This window comes from Triturus cristatus, chromosome 3_2 (assembly GCF_964204655.1).
Source record: "Triturus cristatus chromosome 3_2, aTriCri1.1, whole genome shotgun sequence".
NCBI lineage: Eukaryota > Metazoa > Chordata > Amphibia > Caudata > Salamandridae > Triturus > Triturus cristatus.
The window spans coordinates 829633335-829651436 of record NC_140584.1 but is presented as its reverse complement, the minus strand read 5'-3'; the positions used below and the strand labels follow the sequence as shown (position 1 = coordinate 829651436).

The following is an 18102-nucleotide window of genomic DNA, read 5'->3' as shown; positions in this document are numbered from 1 at the left end:
CTTGCACTCTACCTACTCATCTAGATTTTAGTGAGTGTATCTAGAGAACTCCCCACTGTTCTTAGCTATCATAGCCGTAAAATGGTGCAGTGAGTTAAACACTCGCTTCTGATGTAGGCAGTGATCTGCAAGTTAAAAGTTTGGATCTTGACAAATGTCACTCGGGCTTCCATCCTTCCCAGGTCCGTGATTGGAGCTCCATTAAACCTTAGGTGAAAGTGCTGCCGGTTGTGTTGGTTAAAGTGCTTAGAAACGGTACATAGAAACAGATCAGTATCATTGGTGCATGAGGTATCGTGGCACCGCGGCTCAGTGCATCCTAGATAGGTCTGCCTTTTATACAACCGGTAATCGAAGTGGTTGTCTGCATTCGGGCCGGAGGCACAGCACACCTGTCGTCGAGGGCGCTAGAGTGCTACATGGAAGGCCTCTCCGAGGGAGCGGCTGTGCTACCCTGTACACGGCTCGTTAAAGGTGACCTTTCACTCGGCCTCTCTGACGTGCTCATCTCTCTGTGCCACTCAGGCGTGTGTATGTAAGTGTTTTTTTTTTTTTCTTTGCTCTAAGACATCCCTCAATGAGCCCTCCACTGTGGCAAAAAATGCCGAACATTTCAAACCCATCAGTGAAAAATAAAAGGCTGTCAGAGGGGCCCCAGGAGGTAGAACACACCGACTCCCCCTCTTGCAGAAGGGGGTTGGCGGCTGTAAACACCCTCAGAGCGCTCCTCGATGGCCCCCTCCCAGAGCACCGGATAGCGCCAACAAGCTGGAACCAACTACCCTGCGAATAAACGGAGGGGTTTGTGTGCGAGTTTTAATGTCGGGCAGTGGTTAGTCCATGGGTAATTGACTGTTTTACACGGGGGTGGGAAGAGGGGCTTTGTAGTATTTCTATGCAGGGTCACGCGGTGCTTGGGTGTGGGTGGTTAGCACGAAAACGAGGGCGGGAGCTAATGTGTTGCTAACGTCCATTTGCACTCTACGCAACAGAATACTTTACCAATGGAATAACAACTCCCGTTGTTGTCCTACATCAAATATGAGGTGTCATTTCTTAAACCCCCATCCTTGAAACGTTCATTGTTTTACTCCGGTCAAGCCTGATTAAATTAGGCTGGTAAACAATTTTCAAAGAGTTTACAATGCCCACGAGACTGCAGGTTCACACGTGTTCACCAGTGTTTGCTGGTGGACTCACCCTGGAGCGCACACAGCCGCGTGGAAAGTCCACCCCATGCCGGTATTTCCCAGTGAGTGGATTCCAGTTTCGAGGGCTGAACAACTCCAACTACTAATGATTCTTTGAACCAGGAACGGACCCATATGCCTTCTGAACTGATTTTTTTTTGTATAAATAATGCAAACACAAGTTTGAACAAGCAATGCTGGCGGGAAGCCTTGCGCCAGCTCCTGGGGTTGAGCAGTGCCTGCGCGCGAGCTGGCCGCCATGCACGCATAGGGACAAAAAAATGCGCGCGCACAAAGATAGCGTTGTCCCTACGCGTGCATGCTTAGCTTTGCAGATGGCGAGAGCAGCCATCTTTGTCCTTTTGGACGCGCGTGCATTCAGCTTTGGCTGAATTGATTCCAAAAGGTCCTCTCCATGGCGAAATGCAGAGCTTGCGCTGCTTTCGCCAGGCGAGACCTAAACAATGCCTCCTGAGGCAAGGGAGTGAAATGGATGTTTGGGCAAAGGTGCAGACAGTTAAATGGCAATCTACAGATCAGGCGGTCCAATTAGAGTGAGGTTGTTAGCTGGACTCTGTTTACAGGGAAAAATTTACTTCCAGAAATAGTGTGTGCCAGGTGTAGTGCTTTAGCATGGTATACCTAACCCTGAGGTGTCTTCTCATCTCTGCCTTCTGTGTAGCACATGTAACCTCTCATAGAGCTCAATAATTAAACACATTCTGCCTTCAATAGGAAGTGCTCAAGCACCCCCTCTGATAAAGTTGTTGACTATCCTTTTCTACCGGCAGATTCATTAACTTCAAAACTTGAGTTCTTAGACTTTTGAATGTCTTTTGTGAAAGTACTCTTCCACCTTTGATTGGTAAGCCTCTCCCCTTGTTTCTTTGTTCTCTTGGTGAAGGTCGAAGAGATTGGATAATCTAGTCTGCTCCCTCCCTTAAGAATCCTTTTATAAACCATGCCTGGTGTCTGGGTTCCTGCCTCCTTTTTAGGTCTCGCCTGAGACAGCGCTTTAGCGCTGCTCTGGCGAGACTTATAGTAAGGGAGTTTTGGAAGTGCAAACAGTGGCTTTTCAGGCCTCCAAATACAGTGCATGTGCGCCGGGCGCGCGCACCATTTGGCAGCCTGAAAAGCACTGCCTGATCACTTGCTTTGATGTCCTCAGTGAGCCGTGCGGCCACTGAGGACATCAAAGTGCACACCATTTGCCACCCCCTTCTTGTTTCCTTTGATCCCTATCTTTCCCTTTCTCAATCTCACCCTCTCCCTGCCTTTTACAACTGCGGCCCGCACCACCGTGCCTGCCCCCAATCCTCCCTCCTCGTTTAGTTTAGTGGGCACGGCCTTCTTTTACACGTTAAGCTGGGGAGCCGTTTTATCGTTAAACAAAGGAGCAGTATCCTAAGGGGATTACTTTAAATGCAACTTTAAAAAACTTGAAACTAAAGACATATTGTGGGCTTAGCAAGAATATAAAGGGCCTGCAGCCCACACGTTTCTTACAATTGGTTGGCTTTATTATTTCTCTCTTTTGCCTGTTCCTTATTCCATAGTTTTTTTTTAAAAAGCTTGTTTGTCTCTCGCCTGTAGCATAGCCCCTTACCATCACTCTGATTGGCTGCCTTCCCTTCTCTCACTGCTCATTTTTATGGTGCTTTTTCTTTTTGCTTTAGTCCTCTGTGCATGTGCTTTACAGGTCGGTCTCTCTCCGCCCCCCCCTCCCCCAACAAATACTTGCTACCGGCACCCTCCACGTTCTTTCCGTGCTTCATTCCCTTCACATCTGTTTCTTCACCCACCCGTCATTTTCTTTTTTTTATTTTTGTTTTTTCGGTATTTGTTATTCACTTCCCTCCACCGAACGGCTCTTGCTCATCTGTAGATTTTCTGGCCACAGTTTGTGCCCTCAAATCATAAGCTAGGTGCAGTTGTGTTCAGTTATCGCCTACCTTTAGGATACAGTACTTAGATTTGAATCTGGAGAACAACACTGCATTGATTTTGCATTAATGCAATGCTACCAGAGCAGGATCCGTGTTCTTTCAGGGGTGTATCATCTTTTTTACTTTTTGGTGAACATTCCATTTTTAGCTGAAGAAAAAACAAACCAGGTTAGATGCTGTCCTTTAGGTTTCACTGAAAAGTGTCTTACATTAAACAAACACAACACCAAGGCTAACCACCAATCTGTTTACCAGCTCAGTTTATGAGAATTAATTGAACAGACTTTTTTAAGGTCGTGGATTTAGCATGCATGTAAAACTCGCATTATCCGGTTACATTTACCTTTTGTTGTGGCTGGGATCCCTTTGATCTGGTGGCCCTGCGCGAGTGGATGCCGAGGGAGGTGCTCGGACCGTGGCCTGGCCCCCAATGTCCTTTTAAGCGTCATCCCTCATTATAATTGCTGTTGTTTTACCAGGAGATGTGTCCTGAGGGTAGAGCAGCCTTTGTATGTCTGCAGGGGGTGGGAGCGTGCTCTGATAGTGTCACGCGTAGGTCGGGGCTTTCAACCTTTTAACAAAGCAGTCAAACATATGAAGGCATTCTTTCTCGCACAGAGAGTCGAATTGGTTGTCGATTATTGCACCCAAAAATGTTGCATTTATTCAAAAAGACATTGTTGCTCCTGTTTAAATTATCCTTTACAAATTTTGGCACATATAAAATGCAATATTTTTTTGCTCAGAGCCAGGTCGAGCCCAAACCTCCAACAAACACACACATTGTATAATTTGTAGATATGGTTTACAAGATAGTATCTTTTTTTCGGTGGCCCTTTTTTAATCAGAAACAATACTGTTTTCCAAGCTCACTTTAACCAAAAGACCAAAATGGAATCCTTCAGATAATGCCCTTCTGCATACAAACTTGCCAGCGTTTTATTCTACTATTTTCCAACATTCTGCTTTCGGGTTTAAAAAAAAATCTGTATTACTTGCACAGATGCACAACTGCAAAAGGTGCCCTTAAGTTCCTCAACTAATTATTGTCCTCCAGACTGATGACATCTTGGTTGTGGAGAATGCAACAACAATTGTGGAGTTGTTCACATACTTGTAATTTTCAGACATAAAAAGTAAAACACTATTCATGTACAACATAACACAATATTGTTTCACATTAAAGTGCTGCGTTCACTTTACCTACATGGGCAGCAACTAACCCCACTGTTAGCTATCTCTGCTCCTGCGTTGAGAGACCTGCTGCTGCTTGTGCTGTGATAAGACTTTCAAAGTATTTTGGTGATTATGCCTTACTGTCCGTTTTGAGGTCTCGCCTGGCTATCGCGTAAGCGATCGCCCAGCGAGACTTATGTAGGGGCTTCAGAAAATGCTCCCAAAGGCTTCCCCGGCGGATCGGGTGGCGGTTACGCTCACAACCACGCGCATTCCATTTGCCACCAGCTACCAACACACTGCTGCACGCCGCACACTGCTGCACGCCGCACACTGCTGCACGCGACACAGCGCTGCATGCCTCACACTGCTACACGAAACACTGCTGCACGCCGCGCACTGCTGCACGCCTCACACTGCTGCACGCCGCACACTGCTGCACGCCGCACACTGCTTTTATGCGAGTTTATTCTACTGACATTGTAAATGACAATGCCTTTTATTTGTTTTAAAACCAAAACATAAATAAAAGGCATTGTAATTTTACAATGCCAATAGCTCAAACTCTTATAAATGCGAGACCTATTGCATTGCAAATGCTTGTTCTGAGGTTAGGATGGATTGGCTGCCTTTGTTTTGCTTGCTGCGTACATTCCAGAGATGTTTTGAAAGGCACCAGCAGGCTTGCTAATGGGGAAATCTTATTATGTACTTCTTAATTTGTTGTAATAATGAGCTGCTAATGTTCAACCCTGCACTATGATTGTCTGGGAAAATACGTGGAACATCCATATTAATTTCTACTGTGCATCGTGACCATCCCTGTATGGATGGAAAAATCCAGGAGATAGTCTACAAGCATTTGAGGCTCCATCCACTGTGCCAGGCCTGAGGTACACAACTGTTCTCTGAATGAGATTTTATTGCCCCCCTTCCCCCCCCCCCCTTTTCAATCTGGGCCAGGATATCCTTTGACTTTAACATGGATAGAGTACACGTTACTCCTTTATTATACCATTCTTTAGTCCGGTTGACCCCATCTAGCTTTCCAAGTTTACTAATAACAGTCTGCCTCCGTTCTGACGCTGGGTCGCATGAATGCTGTTGTTTGCACAATTTGTGTGACTTGTCTTTCTCTGTTTTTCAAAGGTGGGTATTGAGTTCATGGACCTCTACAGTCACTTGGTTCCAGTGTATGACGTTGAGCCATTGGAGAAGATCACAGATGCATACCTGGATCAGTACTTGTGGTACGAAGCCGATAAAAGGAGACTTTTCCCTCCATGGATCAAGCCTGCAGACACCGAGCCACCTCCACTGCTTGTGTACAAATGGTGTCAAGGTGAGCGCCACTCTTTTTAGAGGGGTCAAAGTAACGAGGATTGTATTAGTACATAAAGCTTGCATGCCTGTGTTCGTTTGGTGCTGTCTTGATGGAAGGACGTTGCTGGCTGGCCGAGAAAAAAAAATTGGAGGTGGGATTGGCAGATTGGGTGGTTTTGAAGGAGGAGAGGTAGGTAATTTGGTCTGTAACAGCTCTGATTAGTAGATCGTAGCACTTTAGTTGAGACAGTAGAGTTCGAAAGATCTTGGAGAGTGAACAATGTTATTAGTGTGTGACTAGGGGAGTTGCTTGACTGATGTCCGAGAAAGTATCTTGAAAACTGATATTTTGTGGGAGGAGATTATGATTATGCTCCACTCATTGGAAACACTGACCACTCAGCGTGGGTATCCTAATTGGCATTTTAGGTTGGTTTGTTTACTGGGGCATGATGTTAAATGATGCACAAAAGTGTGCCTTGCTGATCATTTTTTCGAACGACATCTGTAGAAGGGGCTTGTCTAGGTGTTTGAGGCTTGTCTGCACAGGCAACCAAGAGGAATTTGACTGGGAGTCTATGAATGTGGGGAGGGAGGTTGAAATTGTAAGAGTATTGCCCGGCCGTGTAAGACATCCGAAGAGTTGGTTGGCTGATTGGTTACAAAAATGTTGTAAGGGGTTATTTGGCTAGGCATTTCAACTAATCGGCGAGTTAGCTCTGATGCACCCTTTTAGAATATCGTTTGTCCCCAAATTTATTGTGAATTGTTTGTGTTCATTTGGTAATTTATGTTGCTCAGAGGTGAAGCACAGGGGTTCTAATTTTTCCTCCTAACCCAGATCAGAAAGAAAGGTTGGTGGAGGAAGACAAAGGAGGACATAAAAACGTGATTGTGACCTCATGAGTCTATTATTTTGAGAGGATGAGTGTGGGCACACAAGACTCTTTGGGTTCTTCACTGTTGCTTGATTTTAGCACCTGTCTTCTAAAAAATTACACTGATGGAGCTAGGACTCTTCCTCTGAGGTATGCAAGACCCTTGTATTCGGATTTGTTTCATGGGGATTGTAGTGCTAGGAGTTTATGGTTTGCTACGTGTGATGTTTATGCTTCTCTTTTCTGTCCAGGTATTAATAACTTGCAGGATGTGTGGGACACAAGTGAAGGTGAATGCAATGTCATGCTGGAATCTCGATTCGAGAAGATGTATGAGAAAATCGACTTGACGCTGCTCAACAGACTTTTGCGCCTCATTGTTGATCACAACATTGCCGACTACATGACAGCTAAGAACAATGTGGTGATAAACTACAAGGTATGCTCTGCACCTCGACTCTGTTCCTCATTTTGAAGTTGAAGTGTGAGGGAGGGATTATTTTGTGTATTACTGAATGGAAAGCCGAATGCATCCAGGAGAGATTCAGAGTAGGTCAAACAGTGGTTATGGATGAACACCATGAGAGAATGCCACGTTGTCTCAGTTTCACAGCATTTGAAGCACAGTTCTAAGGAAAGGCACACTGAATTATATTAGTCTTGCTCGTAGAAAATCCCTGCAAATTGCTGTGTGGTATGGTGGCCTAGAGTGCTGTGTTGACTCTGATATGCACAGCCTAGTTCCCTGAAGTCTAAATAAAGTAATTTATTTTCTCTGCCAGGATATGAACCACACTAACTCGTATGGAATCATCCGTGGTCTTCAGTTTGCCTCATTCATTGTGCAGTACTATGGGTTGGTGATGGACCTCTTGGTCCTTGGCCTGCACCGAGCCAGTGAGATGGCTGGCCCGCCACAGATGCCAAATGACTTCCTCAGTTTTCAGGATATCGCAACAGAGGTAGCCCACCCTATTCGCCTGTACTGCCGGTACATTGACCGCATCCACATCTTCTTCAGGTATGACTACTGGCCACTCCTCTGACAAGTTTCTCCACCTTTTCCCTATTCTACCGATACATCAACCTAAGCCACTACTTTTTGGAATTTTCCCACTCCTTTCTCTATCGCGTACACCAAAGATATCCTCTAAATCCACCAAAACACCCCCTTTGGCCTTCCCCACGATTCATCCATTTGTTTAGATATAGCTATTCCATCTCCCTGTCACTCCTTAGCCAATGGACATATCAGTTTTTTTTACACCCATGTGTTCCTCCTACACCTGTGGTCAGTTTTTGTCCTCTATTGCTTCCTTTCGTATTCTTCCCTGCCTTATGCATACTGTGCTACCTCCATACATCTGAAGCATGCACTGCCAGCACATCAAAAGAATCAACATTGTATTCCATTTTAGCTTCTCCCTTTTCAGCATTGATCTTTCTTCCTTTTCCCCTTCTGCTTGCTCCCAGCAAGCTCATGAAGATAGTGCTGCTATACCGCTCATTACACAAGCCACAGTACTCCTCTTGTTAACTTTCCAGGTACTAAGCCTGGTCTTATCTCGGGCATTTAGCTTCTCATATTTCATAGGCATTAGGTAACTGCCCCTGCAAGCCAATCTCTGCCCCCCACTGCTCGTGTAACAACCCCCACTTTATGTCCACGGCAGACACCATTGCTTCTCAGTCTGCCTCCTCTGTGCTTGCAAGGCATGTGGGCTGCTGAATTCATATCTGTGCATAGATCGCCGCCTAGTGTTGGGTCCGGATGATTGCACATTGTTGTCCTGGAAGAGTCTTCGAAGTATCACGAGATAGGTGGCTCCTCCCCTGGACTACAGTGCGCATGGGCATCCTCTCCATCCTTAGATTGTTTTTTTCCGCCATTGGGTTCGGATGTGCTTATCTTAGCTCAAGTTAGGGAAATTTAGTTTAAGGCCAAAAGGCCTTTAGTTCTCGTCGGTACAGTTCCCGTTCGGTATCGACCAGTTTTAGTGCTTTCGCACCTTCTTCAAGCTTTTCGGATCCGCTTGGTCCGAACATCGAACTTCGATCGACGATGGAATCGAGGACTCTCTTCAAGAGATGTCCTTTATGCCACGCGAAATACCCACACATCGACGTCCACCCGGTATGCAACAAATGTCTCTCCCCGGATCACGACGAGTCGAAATGTATGGCCTGCGCCCGGTTCCGCTCGAAGAAGACTCTCCGGAATCGACGGGCAGCGAGATTAAAGGCGCAGCAATTGGCGCCTGCCCCGGCCAACATCCTTCGCACCGAGGACGAAGACGCCGAGAGCGTAGAAGACGTAGACTCCAGCCCCGCTTCCGAACACGACTCACGATCGGAAGACGATGATGAGGTGATCTTTCAGGGGGAAGAAGTCGTCGAAGAGGTAGGAGACTACGATAAGGCGTCTTCCCTTACCTGGACGACTGGCTTGTTTAGGCAAAGTCAGCCCAGCAATATGCCAGCCACATGTCCCTCACCATTCACCTTCTTCACAGTCTGGGATTCTCACTAAATTACCCAAAATCACATCTCCAACCCGCACACGTACGACAGTACCTGGGCGCGACCATAAACACTCTGGCAGCCACAGCTCAGCCAAATTTAGTGAGGATCAACAGCATCCAACTGCTGATCTCAAAGTTCAAACCTCAACACTCCCTTCCTGCGCGAGTGTTCATGCAGTTGATCGGCATGATGGCCTCCTGCATTTTCATAGTCCCGCACGCGAGACTACATATGCGCCCGCTTCAGGAGTGCTTGGCACGTCAATGGAATCAGGCTCACGGACATTTAAAGACCTAGTGTTGGTGAGCGGTCGGGCATACAACTCTCTGCATTGGTGGAATCCACAAAACCTTTCCAAAGGCCGACCGTTCCAAGAGCCCGTTCCACAAATAATACTGACAGCGGACGCCTCTCTCCAGGGTTGGGGAGCTTATGTACTCCATTACACAGTGCAGGGACTATGGACGACTAAGCAAAAGAAGATGCACATCAACGTTCTGGAACTGATGGCAATCTTCCTAGCCATGAAGGCATTCAAAGTACACTTGTGCAACAAAGTTGTGTTGATCCGGACGGACAACATGACTGCCATGTACTACATACAGAAGCATGGAGGAACACACTCTCCACAGTTGTCTCATCTGGCTCAGAGCATGTGGAAGTGGGCAATTCAGAGGAACATATTCCTCATGGCGGAACACCTCCCCGGCAAGGATAACCAGATGGCGGATCTGCTCAGCAGACACAGCCACCAAATGCACAAGTGGGAGCTACATCCGTCAGTACTCCAACCGTACTTCCAACAGTGGGGTCATCCACAGATAGACCTATTCGCCACAAACGAAAACGCAAAATGCCAAAGCTTTGCCGCCAGGTTCCCACATCCGCAGTCACAGGGCAATGCGATATGGATGAACTGGTCAGGCAGATTTGCATACGCTTTTCCCCCAGCGCCATTGATACCGCTAGTGGCACGCAAACTGCGACAACACCCACTAACACTCATCCTAGTTGCTCCCACATGGGCACGCCAACCATGGTACATCACCTTTCTAGAACTTTCCGTGGTGCCGCATCAAAGGCTGTGGATCAAACCCGCACTTTTAACGCAGAACCATGGCGAAATTCTGCACCCAGATCCGCAACAGCTGAACCTGGCAATCTGGCTCCTGAAGTCTTAAAATTGGCTACCTAAACCTGCCACCTGAATGTATGGACATCATCAAGGAGGCCAGAAGGCCCACTACCAGAGCTTGCTATGCGGCTAAATGGAAGAGGTTTGTCATTTACTGCAATAACAATGACATTAACCCGCTGGACGCATCCATTCAAAACATCATCTGTTACCTCTTACACTTATACCGATGCAATCTGGCATACAACTCCATACGTATCCATTTAACCGCAATAGCAGCCTATCTCCAAAACAGGCAGCACCTCTCTTTATTCAGAGTGCCTGCCATCAAAGCCTTCTTGGAGGGACTCAAACGAGTAATTCCCCCAAGACACCCACCGGCACCAGTGTGGAACCTCAATATGGTCCTCACCAGATTAATGGGTCCACCCTTTGAACCTCTCCATTCATGTGAGATTCAATTCCTCACCTGGAAAGTAGCTTTCTTAGTGGCAATCACTTTGTTAAGAAGAGTTAGTGAACTCCAGGCACTAACCATTCAAGAGCCATTCATACAAGTTCACGCGAACAGAGTTGTACTACGTACCAACCCCAAATTCATGCCCAAAGTGATATCGCAGTTCCACATAAACCAAACTATTGAACTGCCTGTTTTCTTTCCGAGTCCACAAAATGTCGCAGAGAGAATGCTCCATACACTAGATGTAAAAAGGGCCCTCATGTACTATATAGACAGAACTAAGGACGTTAGGAAAACAAAACAACTTTTCGTTGCCTTTTCCCCACAACACAAGGGCAACGCCATTTCCAAAGCAGAGATAGCCAGATGGATCGTTAAATGTATTCAAATTTGCTATCAAAAAGCTAAACGCACATTAACGATTCCCCCACGAGCCCACTCAACACAAAAGTTAGGGGCGTCCATGGCTTTCCTAGGAAACATTCCTTTACAGGAAATCTGTAGAGCAGCCACATGGTCCACTATACATACATTTACCAAACACTACTGCGTAGATGTACACTCAAAACAGCAGGCAGCTGTAGGACAGGCTGTTCTCAAAACTCTTTTTCAGACTGCTGCAGCTGCCACGGGCAGCCGCCGCTAATAGAGGGACTGCTATATAATCTATCCACAGATATGAATTCAGCAGCCCACATGCCTCGAACTGAATATGCTACTTACCAGTATGCATCTGTTCTTGGCATGTAGGGCTGCTGACATTCACATCGCCCACCCTCCTCCCCGGCGCCTGTAGCGGCTGCAGCACTCAGAATTACTGTATTAGCATGGTCATCACTTACTGTATCTACTCCATCACTGCCACAATGGCGAAAAACAATCTAAGGATGGAGAGGATGCCCATGCGCACTGTAGTCCAGGGGAGGAGCCACCTATCTCGTGATACTTCGAAGACTCTTCCAGGACAACAATGTGCAATCATCCGGACCCAACACTAGGCGGCGATCTATGCACAGATATGAATGTCAGCAGCCCTACATGCCAAGAACAGATGCATACTGGTAAGTAGCATATTCAATTAGGTCCCTTTGACTACAGAAATAGTCCCTTTTGTGCTTCAAAGTAAGTTGCCCCAGCCCTCTCTTTAAGGAGCCATCTGGTGATTGGAGTCACATTTGATTTCCGCTTGACAGCTGACTACTAAACGTACATACATTCTGGAGTGTCTATTGTATGTGTTTGTTAGGGATGCAGGATACAGTTTTTTCTTTTCCCTGGACAACTCTTTAAATTCTTCTCTTAACCTGCTTTTTTGCAAACACTAAAACAAACCTCTTCTAATAAGCATTAGCTTAGTCTCTTCCGGGTCTTCGAAGATAGTATGAATTGTGCCTGATTTATTTATTTATTTATTTATTTATTTTTTCTTCAGGTTTTCTGCTGATGAGGCTCGTGATTTGATCCAGCGCTACCTGACCGAGCACCCTGACCCCAACAATGAGAATATTGTGGGCTATAACAACAAGAAGTGCTGGCCACGAGACGCCCGTATGCGTCTCATGAAGCATGATGTGAACCTGTAAGTGTGTCAACCATGACCGGGCGAGTGGAGGTGTTCAAATGATCTCCTGCTTTGGGAGCTCACAATGATCTGCTATTGGCCTAGAACTGAGAAGCAGGCGGGCGAGGGGACAGAAATATATGGATATTTGAGTTCTGGGGGTGGACTGAAACGAGAAAACATGCGGTATACCTCCAAGTCCTATAAGTGCTTCATTTTTTTTTTTTTTTAATACTGTATTCTCAGATTTATACAGGGTTCCCATGAGCACTTTCGGAATGCACTGTTGCAAGGGTGTTGGTTGTAGACTGACCTATGTGGCGGTTCTGGGTGAGATGGATTGGAGACCTGCTGTAAATGTGTTGCAGCATTGTTGCTACGCTTAAACATGAAAGGTCACAGAAAGTAGGAGTTCAAATACAGTCACTCATTCGGGTTCTTGCTATCTTTATTGCGGTGTACCATAAAGAAGCCGCCACCATTGATGTGGATCAGTGGAATCCACAAGTACTACAGCACGGGTTTATACATGAGTGACAGAGGCACAGTGACAATTTGACAGTACCTAAGGGAAGCTTAGGTACTGTCAAATTGTCGGAGAGCTGTATTGGTTTTCCCAGAATCTACAGAATTCCAGTTCCTGGAGGCACCATTAGGTACCCCAGAGAATACTGTAAGGGAGTCCACCCGGTAGTGACAGAAAGCCGAACCCCTGCAATATGATTCGGCAGCTCAACAATACTATGTGGAATGCACTCAGAAGTGATAGACTCAAGATCCCTAGAGGCACTGTTAAGTAACCAATATGTACGATGTGGAGCATACCCAAGTGCAGCTAAGGTGCAGTCATTACATAACCAGTCCTAGAATAACCTCTGAGAAGTCCATTCAAGAACAGCAGGCAGCAGTTCGTAGGAACTAACATTTTATCTTTGGCCATGTTGAATCTGATGTGAGTTTTACCTAGGAGGTTCTAGGTCAATCGATTAATGTGGGTGGTGCTAAGAAAACCCAAGAGAACAGATGTATTCACTGGATCTTTGAAGGAATGCATATAGATCAGTGGTCCTAACCTGGGGTCCGTGGACGCTTACTGCGTATAAAATTAAATATTCGCATATTAATGACATTGAAGCCTTAAATATGTGCCAAATATTTTGCAGCACTACTATAGCTTCTCGAATTTTACTGTGCTGCCTATATTTTGCAGTCATTAGGAAAAAAATAGCCAGAATCACATAATTTTGGTCCGAATATAAATAACAAACCGATTACCTACATTGTGTTCAATTATGTGAACAGCTGTAACCATTACAATATACTGAACTGGACCAATTACTTTGCTTCTTGTATTTTACTGATAATATGTTATGATTTGTATTCTGGTTCAAGTTGTGTGATTTAAAATAAAAGCCAAAAATATAATATCTACTAATATGTGTTCCAGTGAGCTTCAAGCCTGAACTGGGGGATTAAGAGGTCGCAGTTAATTCCCCTGGTTGGTAGGGTTGGGTGGGTTTGAGGGTGTTAGACAGGTTCAGGGTGTTGATGGGCGGGAACACCTCTAGGTCATTCACACAACCTCAAGGCAGAGCACTAATTGGTTTGGCCCACATGCCAGTCGTTTCAAATCTAGTGCAATACTGCAGTGAAAATCTACACCCACCACATTGCTGGGTCCCTCACCATTATTTCAAGTGGATCCTAGAGATAATCTCAGGCTTCGCTATCCTATGCGCTACACTTAAAGATAACTTGAAATGCTGTTTAAAATGCATAATCTAATTAGGTGTATTGGAAAATGGTTTAGCAGCATGAATCCTTTTCTGGATTCACATGCTGTGCATTATTCCGCCATGTAGTGGTTGGGTCTGGAAAAATTCTTGTTTTGGGGGGGAGGTGAGGAGGGGGGGAGGGGGTCCGGGCATTGTCGACCACCATTTTTGCCCTTTGTTTTCTCATCTGCTTTCAGGACCATTGGTGGGCCAAACAGTGGGTCTCCATTTTTGTTTTTTGTTGTTGCTTAGTCAGGAGGCTCTACCCGTCACTTTCATCCCTCACCTTTGCCTATTCCCATGTGGCATTTGCCATGTCCCTCTCCCTTCACACCTACTGACTTCCTTCTCCAAGTGATGACTGGATTGTGCTAATGGTTGGGTTACACGCACATCAGTGCGAGGTACACCACTTTCTCTCATACTACTGCACCTCTCCAAGTGTATCAGATAAAATACAGAGATGTTAAGGACTTCTTACTCGTGGTGTTTTCCATGTTGGTGCCTGGAAAGAGCCTAGGGACAGGAACCCTTGCCTGTCACACACCCTAACATCATTACTTGACCCATCCACTTGCGTTCCTCTTCCTCTATTGTTCAATCATATATATCTGCAGTTCTTAACCTTTCCTTATGATTCCCCACAGTTAATCACTAGTGGAAGCAGGAGACCACTACCTACGTAATTTAGTTTGAACCTCAAATCGATATGCAAAAATACAGACACAACTATACATCAAATACACATATTACTAGACATAGTCTTCAATTCAGAAGCAAAATATAATTCAAAATGTTAATTTTAATGGGAAGGTTGGAGCTCTTTAAATTTTTGTTTTATTTGTAAAAGACAAAGCGATATGCTAAATCATGGCAAATCACATGCAGTTTTTTTGCTCCTAGGGAATTGTCTTTTTGTTGCTGCAAATAAGTATTTCAATTAAGGCCACTAATCATCCATATTAATTTCTGTTTGCTGCATGCATCCATCTAAAGATACCAACTTAATATTTAGGGGTCTATTATAATGGCGGGCGGATCGCCACCACCCGTATGGCGGTGGCGATCCGCCCGCCATTATTCTCCGCCCGCATGCAATTTCCCCACACCTGATTATGTTGGCGGGGGTACCGCGGTGGATGGGAAGATAGTCTACTGCTTTTCCGCCCGGTTGATGAGTCGACCGGGCGAAAAAGGTTTGAATATGGTGGCGGTGTCCATCCATATTACAATGCATGCGGGGAACAGCCTTTCCGTGGTGGCGTTGCCTCCACGGAAAGGCATGCGGATATCGTACACGGGCCCCCAGGATGTTGAGGGGGTGGGGGGGGCACATGGGGGGGTACCTAGTGTACCCCCTTTGCATTGGCACGGACAAAGTGGCATGCACCGCACGGTGTCTGTCACCTTGTGCATTCCAATGCACGACGTGCATTCCCAGCATTGTGGCGGGCGGTGCTGTGTGCTCCGCCTGCCACAATGCTGGGAATAGAGGATGCCAATGCCACCGTGGCGATGGCATCCTAATTGCCGGTGCGGGACCGCCGCACCAATGGCGGCCGGTCCGAGCACCGCTAGGATCCGCCTGCCATCCTAATAGGCCCCTAAGTCTTCAATTTCAAATTCCTTCACCTTTATAGAGCGTTTTAACAGTTTACATTCTGTTTTTTTTAATGTATGTATACACCTTATTAATATGCTGATATTTAAATTTATAAACAGTAAGCGTCCACGTACACAGCTGCTTTTGAAACGTAACCCTAAAAAGGTAGCGTTGCGTAGGTTCACATGGGTGACCCTTCGTTCCATGGAAAGTTAAACTTTATTTGATACAGGGTAATGCAAATTAGAAATTCAAAAACAATTGCTTTAAAAATGTGTATTTCTATCATTTGTGTTATTTCTCAGACAAGAAAAGCAAAATCAGGATACTAAAGCATAAAGGGGGAAAAAGGAAATTATTCACAAGTTAAAAGAAGTCTAATTGTTTCTGTAGCAAGCGATTTGAGGTGGTGATAAGTTTTCTTCTGTCATCCAGCCTTCTGTCCATCAGCTTTGTTACAGTCTGCCTTTGGTTAAGGTGCTGAAACTTAACTGAGGATATTTTATCCCACAAACGGAGAGCTCCACCTACCTGTAGAATCCATGGAGGAAGTGAGTTTGTTGACTGGTATGGGGCTCTGCCATCAGCTTATGCCTCAGATTGCTCTTCGGGGGTCCACAGGGAGAAATTCAGTGACCAGAAATTTAAGAGGCATAGTTGTGGGAGCGAAAAAGTAGTGGCGATTCAAAAGGTTAGGCAAATGCTGAATCCCAATTCAGCCTTTTCTGTTGCTCCACATATTAGTATAATATAACACTAGCCATTAAAACCATCCAGCCTGCTCTGCCTCATTTCCCAAGTCCTAGAACTACTAACGATTGTTGGTATAGTTAGGGAACCTGCTTCCCTAACAACTGGTTTCCGAGGTCTACAGATTTACAGCTAAGCTCAAACTATTGAGGATTGTGACTCAATTTAAATCATCTTTACAATCTATTCCAGAAACACTTTCTACTCTTGTCAAGTCTGGCAGCTTTCAGTACACAGGTACATTGATGTTTTTTTGACCACCCCAGGACCATTTTTATTTGCCCCTGAGACCTCCTGAAAGAAGCTAGGTGTTTCTGCTATACATCTATTGAGACTACCAAGACGATTTTTATTGACTTTATTTAATGTGCTTTTCACATTAAAAGGAAGGCGATTGATTACATTCTACCCATGTGGCATTTGGAATTTTGTACCATCGTTGGAAGTCTTATCTGCCTTTTCTCTTTCAGGGGGCGGGCAGTGTTCTGGGACATCAAGAACCGCCTGCCACGCTCAGTCACTACTGTGCAGTGGGAGAACAGCTTTGTGTCAGTTTACAGTAAGGACAACCCCAACCTTCTGTTCAACATGTGTGGCTTTGAGTGCCGTATACTACCCAAGTGTCGCACCAGCTACGAGGAGTTTACACACAAGGATGGAGTCTGGAATCTACAGAACGAGGTAAAACTTTCTCCCTTCTCCCATCTTTCTCCATATTTCCTTGTGCACCCTCATGGAGTACGCTTCCTAACTATAAATCAACACGTGTCTTTCCACTCGGAGATCTTTCAGTACACGTCTTGCCATATGTCACTCTAATGTGTTTCTATCTTTTCAAATGCTCAGTTTTTTACGTTTTGCCCAAAACAAGCATTAGGGCCGTTTCTTTTCTCTTTTTTGCCTCCGCATATATGCAATGGGGTACCCTTTCGCACAGCATTCGGATTGTATTACTTTCCATGCTCACTTGTACGGCAGATCACCCTGCTAGGGCTGTTCTCTGTGGATTGTGCACCGATTACTAGCCACCTCTTTTACTATGGTGCTCACAGGGCTCTGGTGTGCTTTCAGACCTGCAATTGGTTGTGTTTTGTGTTTTAGGTGACCAAAGAGAGGACAGCTCAGTGCTTCCTCAGAGTTGATGACGAGTCGATGCAGAGATTCCACAACAGAGTTCGGCAGATTCTCATGGCATCTGGCTCTACCACTTTCACTAAGGTAGGATATTTCTTTGCAAGAGCACATATCTCTTGAGTGCTGCAATCATGCTTGTGCGAAATTCTGAGGTATTCAATGCTTTGGCTTCCCGGAAGTAAAGCGCTGTGCAGTTTTGAGTAGCAGGATTAGGATTAGTAAACTACTGTTTATTTATGGTGCTATTGTTTGGGGCAGAGGTGGAGTAAATGGTGCATTCGGGTTGCTCTTGTGAAACTTGGTAGTGGACCTGTTCTGACTACTCTTCTTGCTCCTAGATTGTGAACAAATGGAACACAGCTCTGATTGGCCTTATGACTTACTTCCGCGAGGCTGTGGTTAACACCCAGGAGCTTCTGGACTTGCTGGTGAAATGTGAGAACAAGATTCAAACAAGAATCAAGATTGGCCTGAACTCCAAAATGCCCAGTCGCTTCCCTCCTGTGGTGTTCTACACCCCTAAAGAGCTAGGGGGGCTTGGCATGCTTTCAATGGGACATGTCCTCATCCCCCAGTCTGATTTAAGGTAAGGTGATGGCTTGGCATTCTGAATAATAACATGTCTTAGTCCTTCATTTTCTCTGGAGT

The 18102-nt window shown here is 45.5% G+C and overlaps 1 protein-coding gene across 2 annotated transcripts in view; it reads left to right on the top strand.

Annotated features, from left to right (window-relative positions):
* PRPF8 (pre-mRNA processing factor 8) overlaps nt 1-18102 on the top strand; it is a 178899-nt gene that overhangs the window by 50970 nt on the left and 109827 nt on the right. For both annotated transcript variants that reach the window (XM_085649062.1, XM_085649063.1), the window contains exons 19-25: nt 5462-5654; nt 6765-6952; nt 7296-7534; nt 12064-12210; nt 16791-17001; nt 17422-17538; nt 17793-18040. In XM_085649062.1, coding sequence (XP_085505188.1) covers nt 5462-5654; nt 6765-6952; nt 7296-7534; nt 12064-12210; nt 16791-17001; nt 17422-17538; nt 17793-18040 — 1343 coding nt within the window. The remainder of the gene's footprint in view (nt 1-5461; nt 5655-6764; nt 6953-7295; nt 7535-12063; nt 12211-16790; nt 17002-17421; nt 17539-17792; nt 18041-18102) is intronic.